Genomic DNA, 16,260 nt, shown 5'->3' on the forward strand with positions numbered 1-16,260 from the left:
TTGTGAATAACAGAAATCATAATAGATTTTTTTTACATCAGTATTTATAAACATACCAAAAACAAATAACAGGACAGATTCTGACTGCCACCTAGCCCCTGGCCAGAGCCTGAATGGAAGCCACCAGATCTCCTTAGCTGGGGATCATGCTGGTAGCCATATATGGTTCATATACACCACTTTCCCAGCCCCAGTCTAGAGGCAAAGGAGGCATTGGCCTCAGCACACTGTAGTCTAGCAGTCCCCAGATGGTGGACAACCTCTTGGGGTTGCTACCATTTTGAGTACTTTAGAGCAGTTCCTATGTTGCTCTAATTTTAAAAAGGGCCAAGATTGGCATCAAGCCAGCCCCAGGATCCATGCAGCTGTAACTGGTTCCTTTGTACTTTGTCTCAACTGCACTCAGAAAGCAGGGAGCAGCTGAAAAATCTAGTGCAATACACACAGTTCAAATTCCCCTCACCCAGCCAGTGCTTAAATACTATCATAGGCATAATAGAACAGGTCTAGATTTGATAGATACAAATTTCAGATAAGCAAAATATGCAAACCTTATCGAAACAGTCTGTCTAGATTTAATAGAGAGGTTTGTGGTTTTCAGTATTTTGGATTTTTTAGCCATTAGTCAGTCCTTGGGCTTTCAAACCAGGCCTTGTACAAAGTGCTTTCACCTGACTGGGTTTCTGCAGTTGTGAGTAACGGCAATATCCAGTACTCCTCCTCTGAATATCCCCCCTCGGAGTTCATAGCCAAACTCAACATTTGTGGCCTCAAGCCAACAACCTCTGAATAAACTTCTAACAGTTTAGCCCTATTACCAGCCTTCCTCCAAACAATGATGTACAAAATGCAATGTAGAGTTACCATGGTGATGACACCACCATTGCCATATCATTGTAGGACTGAGGATGCCAGCTTTACAACACTGAATGGCAGTTTTTAAAATGCTGGGGAAAGCAACTGTGGTTCAATTATACCAGAGTATTCCTGTGTTGTAACCAGGTCCCTCAACCCGTTAGTATCTATAACACATGTTGGAACTAATACTGAAAATTATTAATATGGGAAATCACACAACACCAGTTTAACCATAAATTCCTTTATTCAATCCAAAGGCCAAATGGTACATTAGGCAATAACTCTAAACATGTCTAACAGCCTAAAAATAAGCAGTCACTACAGACAATACAGTAACAAAGAATTCATAAGCATGCGATCAATATATGTACAAATGGGCTAGATCTAGGCTGACCGTCTCATTCTGGTATACTCTAGCATGATCAGGAAGGGTCTGATGAAGAACATTCAGATTTATGGCTCTCTTTCTACCCTTCATTTAACTTTAGCAAAAACCCAGTTTGAAGCAGTTTATTCTTGCTACTTTCCTTCCTCTCTGATCTTCTCTTCTCCCCCCACCCCAGCCCCCACCGCTTCCCAGCAGAACAAGTGGAAAGGTTTGGACCTGTTTCTTTTAAGGCAGTTTTTCTTTGTCTTGTTACTGCATCTCTTTATTTTATTAGTTACATCCTACATATGTCCTTCCCCACTACTTATAATACTTATACTTATAATACGACTTATTATTCTAAGGGCTTTTTTTTACTTGCTGGTTGGAGCCTTTTCCCTACTAACCACAAACTATAAAGCAAATGTTATTTTCTCACAATATACTGAAGTTCAATTTGGAAAAGTAACATTTTGTCCTTGACATTCCACACGGATTTTCTCTATGCTCCTGCACTGAGCTAGTTGAGATAATAGCCCTCTGTGTCTTGTCCTGTTCCAGGCCCCTCGACCTGTACTGGCTGCAGTACTTCCACAGCTCACCCACACTGCAGCGGAAGCCTGGCCCAACTTACCTTCACGGACCGTTCCAAGAGGAAGAATTTCCATGATGAACTTATAGTTGAAGTTCTGGACAGGGCCGACAAGCTGGTCCAGTACCAAAGAGAAAGGTACTTGCGGCTAGAGGAGAGACAAGAGGAAAGACTCAGGCTGGTTGCACACCTTGAGGATGGGGTTTCAGCGCGGGAGCAGGCACTCGATTCACAGCTCCTGGAACAGGAATGGCAGTTAAGGGAGGAGCTCAGCGCTCAGCAGAAAGAGCTGTTTGTGCGGCTGATATCACTAATGGCTGCAAGAGCGTCAGCTCCTGCTGCATCATCCAAGTCTCCTGTGTGGTAGGATGTGATGCAGTCCAGAAACAGCTTGGAAAACTCCATGGCTGGGTTGCCCATGCAATCAAACCCCAGGAGTGGCTGGGCAGAGCAACTTTACCCCATGCCACCCTCCATATTGACCCACTCTCCTAGGGATGCCTCCACCCCAACCTGGGCACGAAGGGCACAGCAAATGGGAAAAGAAAGGAAAAAAGAATGGGGGCAGGGGACATGCAATGGTAGGGTGTTTCTGTCTTGTACCTGTTTTCACTGTTTGCATTTATTCATGCACTTTGTTTTTCTGTTTTGTTTTTTTTAAGGTACTGTTGTTACTGGTGTTTTTAGTGTGGTAATGTCAGCTGGCTTGCCTGGCACTGGTTGAATGTTGTATTTTTCTAATACATATTTATAAATAAACTTTTTTTTAATTAATCAAGAAAGTTTATCACTGTATCACGTCATACAATCTGTATTTAAAATAATAAAGGTGAACACATGGTCAGGGACAATTAGGAATTAGTATGCAAACACTGTTTCTCAATATGTTTATCTACATCAGTGGTTCTCAAACTTATTTGATCAGGCCCCTCTTCCTTGTATCTGTAATCATTTACACGCTCCCCAAGTACATATACTGCCACCCAGCTGCAAAGGCAAAGTGGAGAGTAGTGGCTGCCAGCTGAGCACCCAGCTCTGAAGGCAGCACCGTGCCAGCAGAAGCACAGAAGGAAGGTTGGCAATGTGGAAAGTGATATTTGTCAAATTCCCACATCTCCCTTGGCAGGCCCGCCCCATAGTTTGAGAACTGCTGATCTACATCAATCTATACTATGATTCACACCATCCACCCTTTTCAGAAGTGGTCTTGGCATTTATAAGTACACTGCATGACAATCAACACCCACCTCCCCAAGTATTGAAACCCACTACAATAAGCCCATCTCCATCTCGCACAAACACATTCATAAAGATACTATTTCCCGCACTTCTATTAGGCCATGCAAGACCATAATGTGGGAGCACAAAGCATCCCTGACTTCTATTGCCCAGGTGCATCTAGCTCCAGCTGTGCTAGGTGGACTTTCTGACTGAGTGTACCAATTCAGTGGCCCCTCGTGGTCATGGGTCCATTCAGCAGAAAGGGGCTCACCTCTGGCTTCACAAAGATTGTGAAGAGTACAGCAAGCCGGACAGCATTGATGACACTGGAATCCAAATGGGTCTGTAGACATCTCCACAGGATTTCAATCTGCCAAAAGCACATTCAACAACTATTCTACATCTGCTGAGAGTGTAATTAAACCTGTCTTTTGCCAGGGCCTCTTAAATCATGGTACAGTTTCAAAAACGAAGATTTATGACCGTGTCATTTGGTGGGAATAGTGTCTGAGCCTATCCATGAATATAGACTGTGGTGGGCAAAAAACTCTGCCATCATGAAATTCCCCAGTGCAACCCATGTTGTCATTCATAAATTTCCCTCTGTGGTCCACAATGGCCTGCATAACAATGGAGTAGTCCCCTTTGCAGTTTAAGTACTCATGTACTCCTTAAGAAGGGAAAACTATGGGTACATGAGTCCCATCAATGGCACAGTTAGGAAACTCCATTCTCTCAAAACCAGCAATTACTACAGCAGTGGTTTTCAAACTGCAAGTCGCAACCCAGTACTGGGTTGTGGAATGTAAGACACTTGGTCGTGGCGGATCTGGTCAGCACCGCCAACTGGGCCAATAAAAGTCCTATCGGCAGTGCTTTCTGGCTAGGGCAGGCTAGTCCCCACCTGTTCCGACACCACACTGTGCCCCAGAAGCGGCCAGTAGCAGGTCCAGCTCCTAGGTGGGGGGGCCATGGGGCTCTGCCCCTGCCCCGAGCACCAGCTCCACACTCCCATTGGCTGGGAACTGGCCAATGGGAGCTGGGCAGTGCCTGCAGGCGAGAGTCGCACTGAGCCATTTGTGCGCCTCCACCTAGGAGCGAGACTTGCTGCTGGCTGCTTCCGGGGCCCAGTGAGGTCAGCGGTGCCAGTCCTGACAGGAAGCCTGCCTCAGCACCCATGCTGTGCCGCTGACCCGGAGTCGCCTGAGGTAAGCCAGTGGCCCAATCCCGTGCCCCAATCCCCTGCCTCAGCCCTGAGCCCCCACAAACACATAGCCCCTTCCTGCACCCCAAACCCCTCATCCCTGGCCCCACCCCAGAGCCTGCACCTCCAGCCCAGAGCCCTGACCCCCCCACAGCCCCCTCCCACACCCTGAACCCCTCATTCCCAGCCCCACCCCGCAGCTTTCACCCCTGCACCTAAACCCTCTTCCCCAGCCCTGAGTCCCTCCCAAACCCCTCATTCCTAGCTCCATTGGGTCACGGGCATTAACAATTTTCTTCAACTGGGTTGCCAGAAAACAAGTTTGAAAACCACTGTATGGTTGGTCTTTTATGCCCTCCACCTTGGGGTAAACCACACCGCTTATTGCCTCAGAAATTTCCACTACTACTTTACCCATAGTCAAATTTTCAACACCAAACTGGTTGGCAATGTACCTGCAGCAGCCTGGGGTAGCCAGCTTCCAGACAGTATAGCAACCTGCTTCTAGATCACAATGGTCACCCTCACACTTTTGTCTTTACGCTGGAGGCTTGCGGCAAGCTACTCACAGAGCTCTAGAGATGTAGCTTTTTTCATGCAAAAGTTCTGGACCCACTGCTGGTCATCTCAGGTTTGCACGATAATGTTAACTGGTCCCACCAGGTCTGTGCTCATGGCCCTGCTCCAGAAGCACAAGTCTACTTGGGGGGCATCAGCTGTACCAAGCAAGCGTCATAAGCACTATCAGCCAGTTTGAGTCTGTCACATCTGCATCTTCCTCCTCTTGCTCCATCATTAGCTCTGTCAGGTGCTTTTGATAGTTCAGAATACGCGGCTGAAATGTCAACCAGCATCTCATGGAAGCTCTGCCTTTTTCTTGACACAGGAGTGAAAGCACACGCAAAATAAGTTATTTAAAAGCCGCCTCTTTCATGTTGCTGGTGCTGGTAGCTGGGAACACACAAACCAAAATAACAGCTTGGCAGGATGTGTTGGCAGCTATTCAAACTTCCTGTAGCATGCAGGATGGAAGGTCAAGTTTTCCCACACTGCACCATGGTCAAAGGGCTACTCCAGCCACATCTCAGGATGGCACTAGGGAGTCTGGGATATGGTTGGTTTGACTTGGGTCTGCATGCAGCAGTGTGGATGCCAGAGCTCTACATTCAAGCCTGGATTAGAAATTTTTTAACCTAGAATTAACAACCAGTGTAGATGCTTAAACCCTGGGTTCTCTAACCCAAGGTCAGATGACTCAAGTCCCACTAACATGGGGTTTACATTGCAATGTAGACATACCCCTTGTGTCCAGAACTGGCTTTTGGACCTCTTATGCCTTGTTTTCACTCAGCAAAAATTTGTGTTCTGAATTCATGTCCTGCAAACTTGTGTTAAAATGACACATTGCCTTGTCTTCACTAAGAATTTACTGTGCGTTAGCTAACATGAGCTAGCTTTTGTTCCTGGTGAGGATGAATACACAAAGCCTGTGGACATGGGCCTTCCTCTTGTAGGGAACTAGAAAGGAGAATACAAATCTGAGCTTTAATATTTTTAGACAAAATATCCAGCCCTTTTCTTTGCAAAGATAACCTGGAAAACATTTTTTTAAATAAATCAACATAAGCTGGTCACAGATCAAAATACTTTGCAAAAGCATTCTCAGGGCAGTGCAGCTCACTGCAGTGCCACAAACCTGGAGAACACTTCAATCTCTTTGGTCACTCGATTACAGACCTAAAAGTTGCAATTCTTCAACAAAAAAACTTCAAAAACAGGCTCCAACGGGAGACTGCTGAATTGGAATTAATTTGCAAACTGGATACAATTAACTTAGGCTTGAATAGAGACTGGGAGTGGATGGGTCATTACACAAAGTAAAACTATTTCCCCATGCTTATTCCTCCACCCACCGTTCCTCAGACGTTCTTGTCAACTGCTGGAAATGGCCCACCTTGATTATCACTACAAAAGGTGCCCCCCCCTCCGCTAATAGCTCACCTTAAGTGATCACTCTGGTTACAGTGTGTATGGTAACACCCATTGTTTCATGTTCTCTATGTATATAAATCTCCCCACTGTATTTTCCACTGAATGCATCCGATGAAGTGAGCTGTAGCTCACGAAAGCTTAGGCTCAAATAAATTGGTTAGTCTCTAAGGTGCCACAAGTCCTCCTTTTCTTTTTGCAGATACAGATGAAGACAGCTGCTACTCTGAAACAACTCCTAAATAGAGACCTGTTGGCTCCCTGCAGCCAGTTGGGCAGCTGGCCAAACAGGCGATTCTGTTGCAGCCCAGCTGGCTCGTTACCCAGCCTGAGCTAGCTAGCCTTAGGCTCAGCTGAGGGAACTCTTACTTAACCCAGCCAGGGTGCTACAGCAACTGGCCTGTTGTTAGATAGTGTGGCTACTCTCCATCATGACAAGCAAACAGAAGGGAAATAACTGGAGACTAGATCACTCAAGTTAATTCTATAACAAGATTGTACCATAAAGCTGAAAGGCAGCTGGGGGGGAAGACATCTAAGGTGTTTCTCTCTCTTCCCCTCTCTTTTTATGTAAAATAAATGTTACCATTCGGATGTGTCCCAAAGAATCATCTCGCTACTCTCCTCATCTCCTTATACCAGCTCTGTGCTCCGTGGGGCGATAACGGTGGCTAGAGATAGGGGCAGTTAGCAAGTCTGCTTCAAAAATGCCAAAACTAACTTTGCGGCAGTCAGTCGGGGAGTCAGGGCTTGCTGGGGCGTTCACGCCAGCCAACCCTGAATTCCTCCGTGCAGGAAACAAAAAGGGGAAGCGAGGAGCAGCAATATCCACGTGAAGGGCAGAAACGAAAGCGAAAGGGGACCTTGCCCTCGCGCGCGGTAACGGTGAAGCGCTGCGAACAAATCCATGGGAGAAGTCTCTGGGTGAACTTGGGGGCGGGGGACGAAAGCACTAGCTGCTTTACACTGTTACCCAATAAATCATAAGAGAGAGAGAGGAAGACCCACGTCAGGAGGGGGTGGAGAGAGAAAATTCCTTGAATGGGCTTACTTTTAGAATGTGCCAGGGGCCAAAGGACTAGATAGCTAAGCCTGGCTGTGAGACTGAATAGACCCGTGTGCCTGCGTGTGAGAGGGGACAGTGCGGGGAGAGACGCGGGGTGCCTGGGAGGGAGGCAGCCCTGTGTGTGTCGTGCCTGTGAAGAGAAACAGCCCCGTGGAGGGGAAGACCTGTGCGCGGGAGAGAAGGGACTAGCCCCGTGTGCGTGTAAGGGGACGGGGCCAGCCCTGCGTGGGGAGGAAGAGCGAAGAAGCCCCGAGTGTGAGAGAAGGAACAGCCCAGTGTGTGTGTGTGTGTGTGTGTGTGGCGGGAACAGACCGTGCAGTTCTGGCGGGGCTGGGAGACCCTCTCTCGGGGTGTCTCTGGAGAGCGGGGGGCTGGCAGCCCGTCCTGGCTCCTCCGCGGAGCCTTGTCCCATCCGCTTTGTGACTTCACTGGCTCCGTAACAAAGCCCGCTCCTCCACCCCGCCCGGCCGCTCCTGCTGCCCGGCGCCTCCCGTGCCCGGCCGGGGTGGGCTGCGGCCGCGGGCCCCCGGGGCAGGATGCTGTGCTTCATGCCGGGAGTGGCCTTCATCCCCGCGCTGCTCGTCTGCTGGTCCTCGGCCGCCTTCATCATCTCCTATGTGATCGCCGTGCTAGGGGGGCACGTGGAGCCGCTTGTCCCCTACATCAGGTGGGAGCCCCCTGCCCTGCTCGCTGGAGGGGAGGGGCAGAGGCCGGGGCTTGCCCCCAGGTTGCAGAGCCACAGGGCTCCGAGGCAGCAGCCCTCGGGTAAGGGGCAGCGGAAATGGGGGCTGGGATCTGGGGGATCAGGGAGCTGGGGCGTAATATTGGAGGCTGCCGGGAAACCGGTGGAGGCTGCAGCCAGGGGGGTGGAGGGCTGGAGTGGGGGGAAGCAGTTGAGCCCGCAGCCCAGGTGGCTGGGGAAGGGGGGAGGGTGCAGCGGGGGGAGGGGCTGAGGTTTTAGAAGCTGGCGGGGTGGGGGCAGGGAAGGCCACTGCGCTGACACCTCAACGGAAAGGAGAAGAATCCCGCTCTCCCTGCCGAGGAGAGAGGGGCAGGGAAGTTGGTCTCGTCCTAGAGCAGAGGCTGGTCCCCTGGGTGGCTGCTTGCCCCCAGCGGGAGGAAGGAAACACGTATTGCAGCAGGGCCCCACCTGGCAGTTCTCCATAGCATAGAGTAGAGCCCTTTGAACGCGGGGGAGGCAGGACCGCTCTCCTTATACCAGTTATGCTTCTCGCGAGTCCTGCTTCCTTCATGACTGCAGAGTACAGGGGTTAAACAAGCCTCCCCTAGGCCGAAGCCACTGCAGTGTCCTACTTATCCTGGTAAAACTCTCTCGGGTATTGGGAGTTTTGCCTGTGCCATGAGAGCACTATTTGGACCCAAAGAGCAACAATGTGGTTCAAGGATCTAGAGAGAGTCTGACCTTATTTAAGAGCTGGTGTCCTGCAGTATTTATAAAAAGAAAAGGAGTACTTGTGGCACCTTAGAGACTAACCAATTTATTTGAGCATGAGCTTTCGTGAGCTACAGCTCACTTCATCGGATGCATACTGTGGAAACTGCAGAAGACCTTCTGAAGAAGACCTTCTGAAGGTCTTCTGCAGTTTCCACAGTCTTCTGCAGTTTCCACAGTATGCATCCGATGAAGTGAGCTGTAGCTCACAAAAGCTCATGCTCAAATAAATTGGTTAGTCTCTAAGGTGCCACAAGTACTCCTTTTCTTTTTGCGAATACAGACTAACACGGCTGTTACTCTGAAACCTGGCAGTATTTGTAGTCTGTGTAGAGAGCCCAGAATCTGATATTTTCATGGCCGGGTCTTTTAGAGGATGTCTTTTAAATGTCATCTTTGTTTATGTGTTGGGTTACTGAACCAAGACTGAAGCAATTTTTATGGCAATGTTTGTTTCTCTCTTTCCCTGATAACTTAGCATTCTTACAATTAAACTAGATGGGGGATAAAAGTCATTACTGTACATCAGAAAGGGATGGGAGGGCATTTGTGTGAAATGCCTTAAAATATTATATTTTATTTTCTACTTTCAATATTCAAGTACAGTTAAGTAAAATACAGTTACTCATAGTATTGACTTTATTCATATTTAATATCTGAATATTTTGGAGAATAATTATTTTGATTTAGTTCCTAGAAGGTTAAAAGTGACTGGCAAAGGGGAGAAATGCATTTGTTCCCTTTTTTCCTTTATGGTGTGAAAATAGAATCTAAAAGGCAGTGTGGGGCAGAAGAGGTTGTATAGTTTTTCCCCTTCCCCTGCTTGTGTTTTTTTTATATATATTTCAAATCCTGTTTAGGCTGGAAGACTATGGCCCCAATCCTGAAAATACTTACGTACCTTTATGGACATGAGTAGTTTCATGAGACTACTGTAAACACATAAAGTTACTCACATGTGTAAGAGTTTGCTAGTTTGGGGCCACGGTGAAAACTGGAGAAGTGGTATAAATGATGACATCAAAAGACACAAGAAAGATGAAAACAAGGAGGCATCCGGTGGCACCTTAAAGACTAACAGATTTATTTGGGCATAAGCTTTTGTGGGTAAAAAGCCCACTTCTTCAGATGCATGGAGTGAAAATTACAGATACAGGTGATTTATTTGGGCATAAGCTACCCACGAAAGCGTATGCCCAAATAAATATATTAGTCTTTAAGGTGCCACTGGACTCCTCGTTGTTTTGGTGGATACAGACTAACACTGTTACCCCTCTGATACAAGAAAGATGAGTCATTAAGGGCCTTGGGCTTGAACTTAAAAGATATTTAGGTGCCTAAAGATGCAGATCGGCACCTAGCAGGATTTTCCAAGGCTCTTAACCTCATGGGAGTTAGGTGCCTAGGTATTTTTGAAAATGCCGCTGCATACCTATCTGCATCTTTAGATGCCTATACAGTATACCTTTAAAAATCTTGCCCCCCATCCAAAGCCCACTGAAGTCAATAGAGAGCTTCTCATGGACTTGGATTTCAGTGGTCTTTAGATCAGGTCCCATTGGCTTATGTTCATGAGAAAGTTGTATCGCTTTACCTATACCTGTATTGTTAAAGTGGTACAACACCAAGGTGTGAACACACTTATGTTGGTATAAAGGTGTTTACAATGGTATAGATATTCCCATATGGGAAGAGGAATAATTATCCAGGTCTAAATCACCTTTTTACAAATATAACTCTGTTCACACTAGGGCTTTTACAGGCATAACTGTTTGGGTAAAAGAAACCCCACATCACTAACTAAAATAGTTATACCAGTAAAACTTTTAAGCATAGACCAGGCCTTCTGGTTGCTTCTTATACCAAACACAATCATGTAACTGTTTACCTTGTTCTTCCCACACTTCTCCCTGGTTCATCAGTTTTTCTCCGTTTATTGTCTTAATATATGGGCCCTGCTCCTGTAAATATTTGCATGCTTATCTTTAATTGTTTCTGTGCTTAAATGTTTGTAGGATTAGGCTCTAAGAGTGTAAACTCTTTGGGACAGAGACTTGGGTATTTTAAATTACACGTATGTATGTACCCTGCATAGCACAATTGGGGCCCTGATCGGAGCCTCTAGAGCAGGGGTCGGCAACCTTTCAGAAGTGGTGTGCCAAATCTTCATTTATTCACTTTAATTTAAGGTTTCGCATGCCAGTAATACATTTTAATGTTTTTTAGAAGGTCTCTCTCTATAAGTCTATACATACGACAATAGTTTAGTAATACAATATAAAGTAAACAAGGTTTTCAAAATGTTTAAGAAGCGTCATTTAAAATTAAATTAAAATGCTGATCTTATGCCGCCGGCCCGCTCAGTCCATTGCCAGCCTGGGGTTCCGTTCACCTAGGCTGGCAGCATGCTGAGCGGGGCCTGTAGCCGGGACCCTGGCTGGCAAGGGGCCGGCAGCCAGAACCCCAGACTGGCAGCAGGCTGAGCGGAGCCGGCGGCCGGGACCACAGACTGGCAGCGGGCTGAGCCGCTCAGCCCGCTGCTACTCAGCCTGCTGCCGGTCTGGGGTTCTGTCCGCTGGGTCCTGCCAGCCAGGGTCCTGGCTGCCAGCCCTGCTCAGCCCACTGCCGGTCTGGGATCCTGACCCTGCCCACATAGAGTGGTTACTTACCTTCTCCCTGGTTCTAGCCCATTCTCTTCCTCTCTCTGCACTGAGCTGAGGGTGGGAGTGCACTGAGCACAGGGCTGGGGATGAAGGAGCAAGCTGAGGGTTGGGGTGCAGGGTCTGGCTAGGAGCTAGAATGGGGGAGTGGGCTCAGGGTTGGGGCAAGAGGTTTGGGTGTGGAGCGCTTACCTGGGCAGCTCCCATTTGGTGCGAGGGGTGGGGGTGGGAATGTGGGGGGTGCAAGAGTTAGGACATGGGGTGTGAGGGGGCTGGGTATGTGTGGGGGGTGCAGGAGTCAGGGCTGGGGTGTGTTGGGGGTGCAGGAGTCAGGGCAGAGGGCTGGGTGTGTGTGAGGGGGTTGCAGGGGTCAGGGCAGAGGGCTGGGTGTGTGTAGGGGGGTGCAGGGATCAGGGCAGGGGGCTGGGGTGGGTGTGAGCGGGGTGCAGGGATCAGGGCAGGGGGCTGGGGTGGGTGTGAACGGGGTGCAGGGATCAGGGCAGGGGGCTGGGTGTGTATGAGGGGGGTGCAGGGCTCAGGAAAGGGGTCTGGGGTGTGGGGGGGATGTAAGGGTCAGGGCAGAGGGCTGGGGGTGTGGGCTGGGGTCATGGGGGTGCTCCTAGCCCCCTGCCCAGAGTGGCTCATGGCAGGGGGCTGGAGGGGATGTGCCCTGATTCCACCCCCCTTCCCCAAGGCCCCGTCCCCACCTCTTCTCCACCTCCTCCCCAGAACAGCTCCTCTTCTCCCCTTCCCACGCAAGGGCCATCAGCTGATCGGTGTTAGGGAGGGAGAGGAGGAGGGGCAGGAACGCAGCACGCTGGGGGAAGAAGCGGGGGAGGGGGGAGCTTGCCTGCCCTGCAGCAGCAGCCGGCAGGACCAAGCTTCTTCATCCTGCGGGGCGGGAGAAGAGCGGGGCGGGCAGGATTTTTAATGGCATGCTGCTGCCTGCCGGGGTACCAGCCTGGGTTCAGCAGCCGGCTGAGCGGGGCCGGCGACTGGGACCCGGCAGGCAGCAGCGTGCCATTAAAAACCGGCTCGCCTGCCGACCCCTGCTCTAGAGGCTACTGCAATTCAAATAATACATAATACTAATTAAGAGGGGGAAGAGATATTTATTCCATTTAAAACAACATTGTGTATTTATTTACACCTATTTAACTTCAGTGACATTCTGAGTCCAGGAAGCCTTTGGCCTTGCAAACACAAAAATTGTACTGCTGTAACTATATACTCCTGGGGCCATTCTGCACCAAAAAAATAAAAGTTCTGTGCCAAGAAGTTAAAAATTCTGCAAATTTTATTTGTTAAAATAACACTACATAATCATGACAGTTTCAATTATTTTGGTAATTTATTTCAAAATACCTGTCAGCAAGTATGTCTGTAACAATACAGACACACACACACATTCCCCCCAGGAGTAGAGTGTTAAAGAAACCCCTTTGACAACCTAGTTCCTGTTTCTCTGCCCCCTTTCCTCCCGCCCTCCGAGCCCATCCGGGGGGCAGACACCCACAACCCCTCCTCCCCAGAGCCCACCTGTGGGGCCCCCCAGCCAATACACCCAAAACCCTGCTCCCCAGAGTTCAACCATGGGGTGACCTCAACCCAGATCCCACACCCTCTTCGCCCCCAGAGCCCAGCTGCAAATAACCCAGCTCTGCCGCATCCAGTTGTCCCTAGTGGCGGCTAGCCCATTTCTGTGGGGGGAAAGGAAATTCTGCATGCACAACATTAATTTCTGCAAAATTCTACATTGCAGAGTGGTGCAGAATTCCCCCAGGAGTAAACTATACCAGTATAGCTAAAGCAGTACAATCCCCCTAGTGTGGACACAGTATTACTGGTGTAAAGGTGTTTATTCTAGTATAGCTCTTCCCCCTCCCCCCAATGGAAGGGAAATAAGATACACCAATTTAAACTTAAACCACTTTTACAGTGGTATAACTGTATCCACAATAGGCATTGTGCTGGTATAACTTTTGGTTTTTAAAAAAAAAATCACACTCCTAACTGACAGTTATATCATTACAAGAAGTGTATGGAGATTAGGCCTAAGTTATAGATTCAACGCCTTTACCCTTCAGTGAAGGTGTTAAGGTCTCACATTAAATATCCTTCTATCTTCCAGGAGATCCTTCAATAAAACTAGGGAAGACCAGACTTTATAATCTTGATATGTCTAAGATTTTAAATAAATACATACGCAGGAAACCCCTTCAGAAAATACGCCCTGTCAGTTCAGAGCAGCATAGAATTGCATTGGTGGAACAGGACATGCAGCAAAATTTGGCAAAAAATCTTTTAATAGTTATGAACTCAACTGATTTTGATAGATGACTGATTCAGCGTTCTGTGCTCTTCAGGATGATATGGTGATTCTTGCTAAACAGCTGTAACACATTGTTATACTGTTTAGTACTTGCTTCATTCCTTTAGTTTAATAACTAGCTTAATCAGGGGATTTAGCCATAAGTTAGCATAATTAAAGTGAAAGGGGAAGAATGTTGCAAGATATTTCAATTGTGTAATATGCCAGTCTTGGCTCATTTACTGGATATTAAAAAATGAACTAGTTCTCTTGAAAGGGGAGTTCCAGTTAGACAAAGCAAGATATTAACAGGTTTGATTCAAGTTTTCAGTTATAATCATTTTTATTTCATAAATACCCAATATATGTCCACTCATAGCTATTTCAGTTGTATTTCTTTATGATGTAACAGATATGTTAAGACATAGGCCTTGTCTACACTGGCCAGGACACCTATATTAATATCTTTCTAGCAAACTGCTTAAACACAGTTGGTAGGAAACTGCTAACAGGACTTCACAGTCTACCATATACAGAACCTAAAATGGGGAGTGGATGTAGGATGGGTGGTGAGTCCTTTTCTTTATGCTGCTCAGAATCTAAACTGATCTTTACAAAAAAGCTTGAAGTCACTCAGTAGGATGTACTGGGTTGAATTTTCTGGCTCATTTTTAACTTGGTGGCTTAAATACTCAGTCAGACTCCTAAGGATATTTTCCGCAAGATGGTACTTTTTGGATCAATGAATGTCATAGTATGGAAGTATATCATGCCAATTCCTTGTGATGATAAATGTTGGGATTTCATTTTGAAGCAGAAGAATTTGACTTTATAGTAGGCATATAAGGTATTTTCTGACAGTGAGTGTAAATATTTTGGATCTTAAATATTCATTCCCTTTCCCCTCCATACACTTCAAAATAATATTTGATTCAGCAGAGTTCTGAGTGGAAATCTTAAACATTAATATTATAATTTCTCGCTAATTCCCTCATTTTATCCACAGTGGGTTACCCTTTACCTGTACATTATTGTAAATTAAATTAATAGCAGGTTTTGTTTCATATGCGCTATATACTTTTTTCCATTTAAAAATTTCTATATGAGGAATGAAAAGGAGTACTTGTGGCACCTTAGAGACTAACCAATTTATCTGAGCATAAGCTTTCGTGAGCTACAGCTCACTTCATCTTCATCGGATGCATCCGATGAAGTGAGCTGTAGCTCACGAAAGCTTATGCTCAGATAAATTGGTTAGTCTCTAAGGTGCCACAAGTACTCCTTTTCTTTTTGCGAATACAGACTAACATGGCTGTTACTCTGAAACCTGTCTATATGATGAATGTAATTTCATCTTAAATCTTTCTCAACTATAGGCTAAAGCAAATCATTTGTGTAAAATATCTACAATAGTGATCCTGAAAACATCAGTTATGCATTTTAAGGTTTCATTTCATGTTAGTTTTATTCTTTATGGTGAAAAGTATAGAATTAACATGATTTTGTCCCTGAAAATCCAGTACTGTACCTTATGGTTACATTGTAGATGTGCCTATGATATTGTGGTATGAAAAAACAATCCTTTTTAAATACTGTACATATTTGAGTATATACAGCACTGAGTTTGCTTGAAACTGTAGAACTCTATAAAATTTAGTTTAAGACAGCTTTCATTCAATAATGAGTGGAGCTCAGTACAATTTAAAATTATTTGGACTGCTCTTAAAATGTGAAGTGTTCCCAGAATTTCAAATTACTGCGTACTTCATGTGTGCAGATTCCATTCCTTTCTCACCTGAAGCTCTTCAAAGGCTTTGAAGTAACCATGGTTCAGTACTTGGGTTGCATAGAACAGTTTCTAATTTGCAGAAGTACTTCAGAATTGTCTGAAGTGGCTCACTTTGGAAGTAAGTTTTCTGCCGTTTTTATAAAACTACTCCAGGCTCATGAGGAAAATATCAAAAATTCAAGGTTAAAAAGGCCTTGATAATTAAAGCAAAGATTTCAAATACACCTACACTATTAAATGAGAAATTAAGGCAACTTTATTGTTTTTACCAGGTTCAGTGTCAGGTAAGGAATGTGTGATTATTAAAAAGTATGTGCTGTAGCAAGTCTTTGACTTGAACGAGCATAATAACTAGAAGATAAGATGAATAGAAAATCTTAACATTGTCCTGAGAGGCTGTACAAACTCTAAGATACTGATTAAATGCTGAAGTCTCCCAAGCTATTGCTCTCTGAACCCTATTAGAATTTTTATCCATATGTGCTGGGAGTCAGTATGGATGTTTTCAGTATTCGTTACAACAACTTCACAAAGAAAAGGACTCACATCACTATCGTCAATGTATCCATCTAGTTTCTTGCCATTCTTGACCAGCTAGCCTAATTTGCAAGGAAGTGAGAGACAGACTATGCACATCAATCATTTGGGGGCAGAGGGAGATTGTAATTCTCCGATTTAATTTTGAAGGTCTATTTCCAGTCTTCCTGCTTGAAGTAAACAAGATGGCCAAACTTTTTTTAAAAAAGGCCA

General features: G+C 46.3%; 1 protein-coding gene and 1 long non-coding RNA gene across 5 annotated transcripts in view; one reads left to right on the top strand and one right to left on the bottom strand.

Moving 5' to 3' along the window:
* Positions 1-217: 217 nt before the first annotated feature.
* On the bottom strand, positions 218-7,096 carry LOC119563840. The gene is made up of 3 exons (XR_005222518.2): positions 6,818-7,096; positions 4,698-5,760; positions 218-3,408 (listed from the first exon to the last, which is right to left on the bottom strand). It is a non-coding gene; the product is annotated as an uncharacterized LOC119563840 (long non-coding RNA).
* Positions 7,097-7,147: 51 nt separating this feature from the next.
* Positions 7,148-16,260, top strand: part of DRAM1 (DNA damage regulated autophagy modulator 1) — a 36,649-nt gene continuing 27,536 nt past the window's right edge. The window contains exon 1 of one of the 4 annotated variants that reach the window (XM_007072274.4): positions 7,148-7,964. In XM_007072274.4, coding sequence (XP_007072336.2) covers positions 7,834-7,964 — 131 coding nt within the window. In that variant the 5' untranslated portion in view covers positions 7,148-7,833. Of the gene's footprint in view, positions 7,965-8,001; positions 8,063-16,260 lie in introns of those variants that run through there. The other 3 variants (XM_027834478.3, XR_006289183.1, XM_037879537.2) reach the window with 3 other exon arrangements.

This window comes from Chelonia mydas, chromosome 1, assembly GCF_015237465.2.
Source record: "Chelonia mydas isolate rCheMyd1 chromosome 1, rCheMyd1.pri.v2, whole genome shotgun sequence".
Classification (NCBI taxonomy): domain Eukaryota; kingdom Metazoa; phylum Chordata; order Testudines; family Cheloniidae; genus Chelonia; species Chelonia mydas.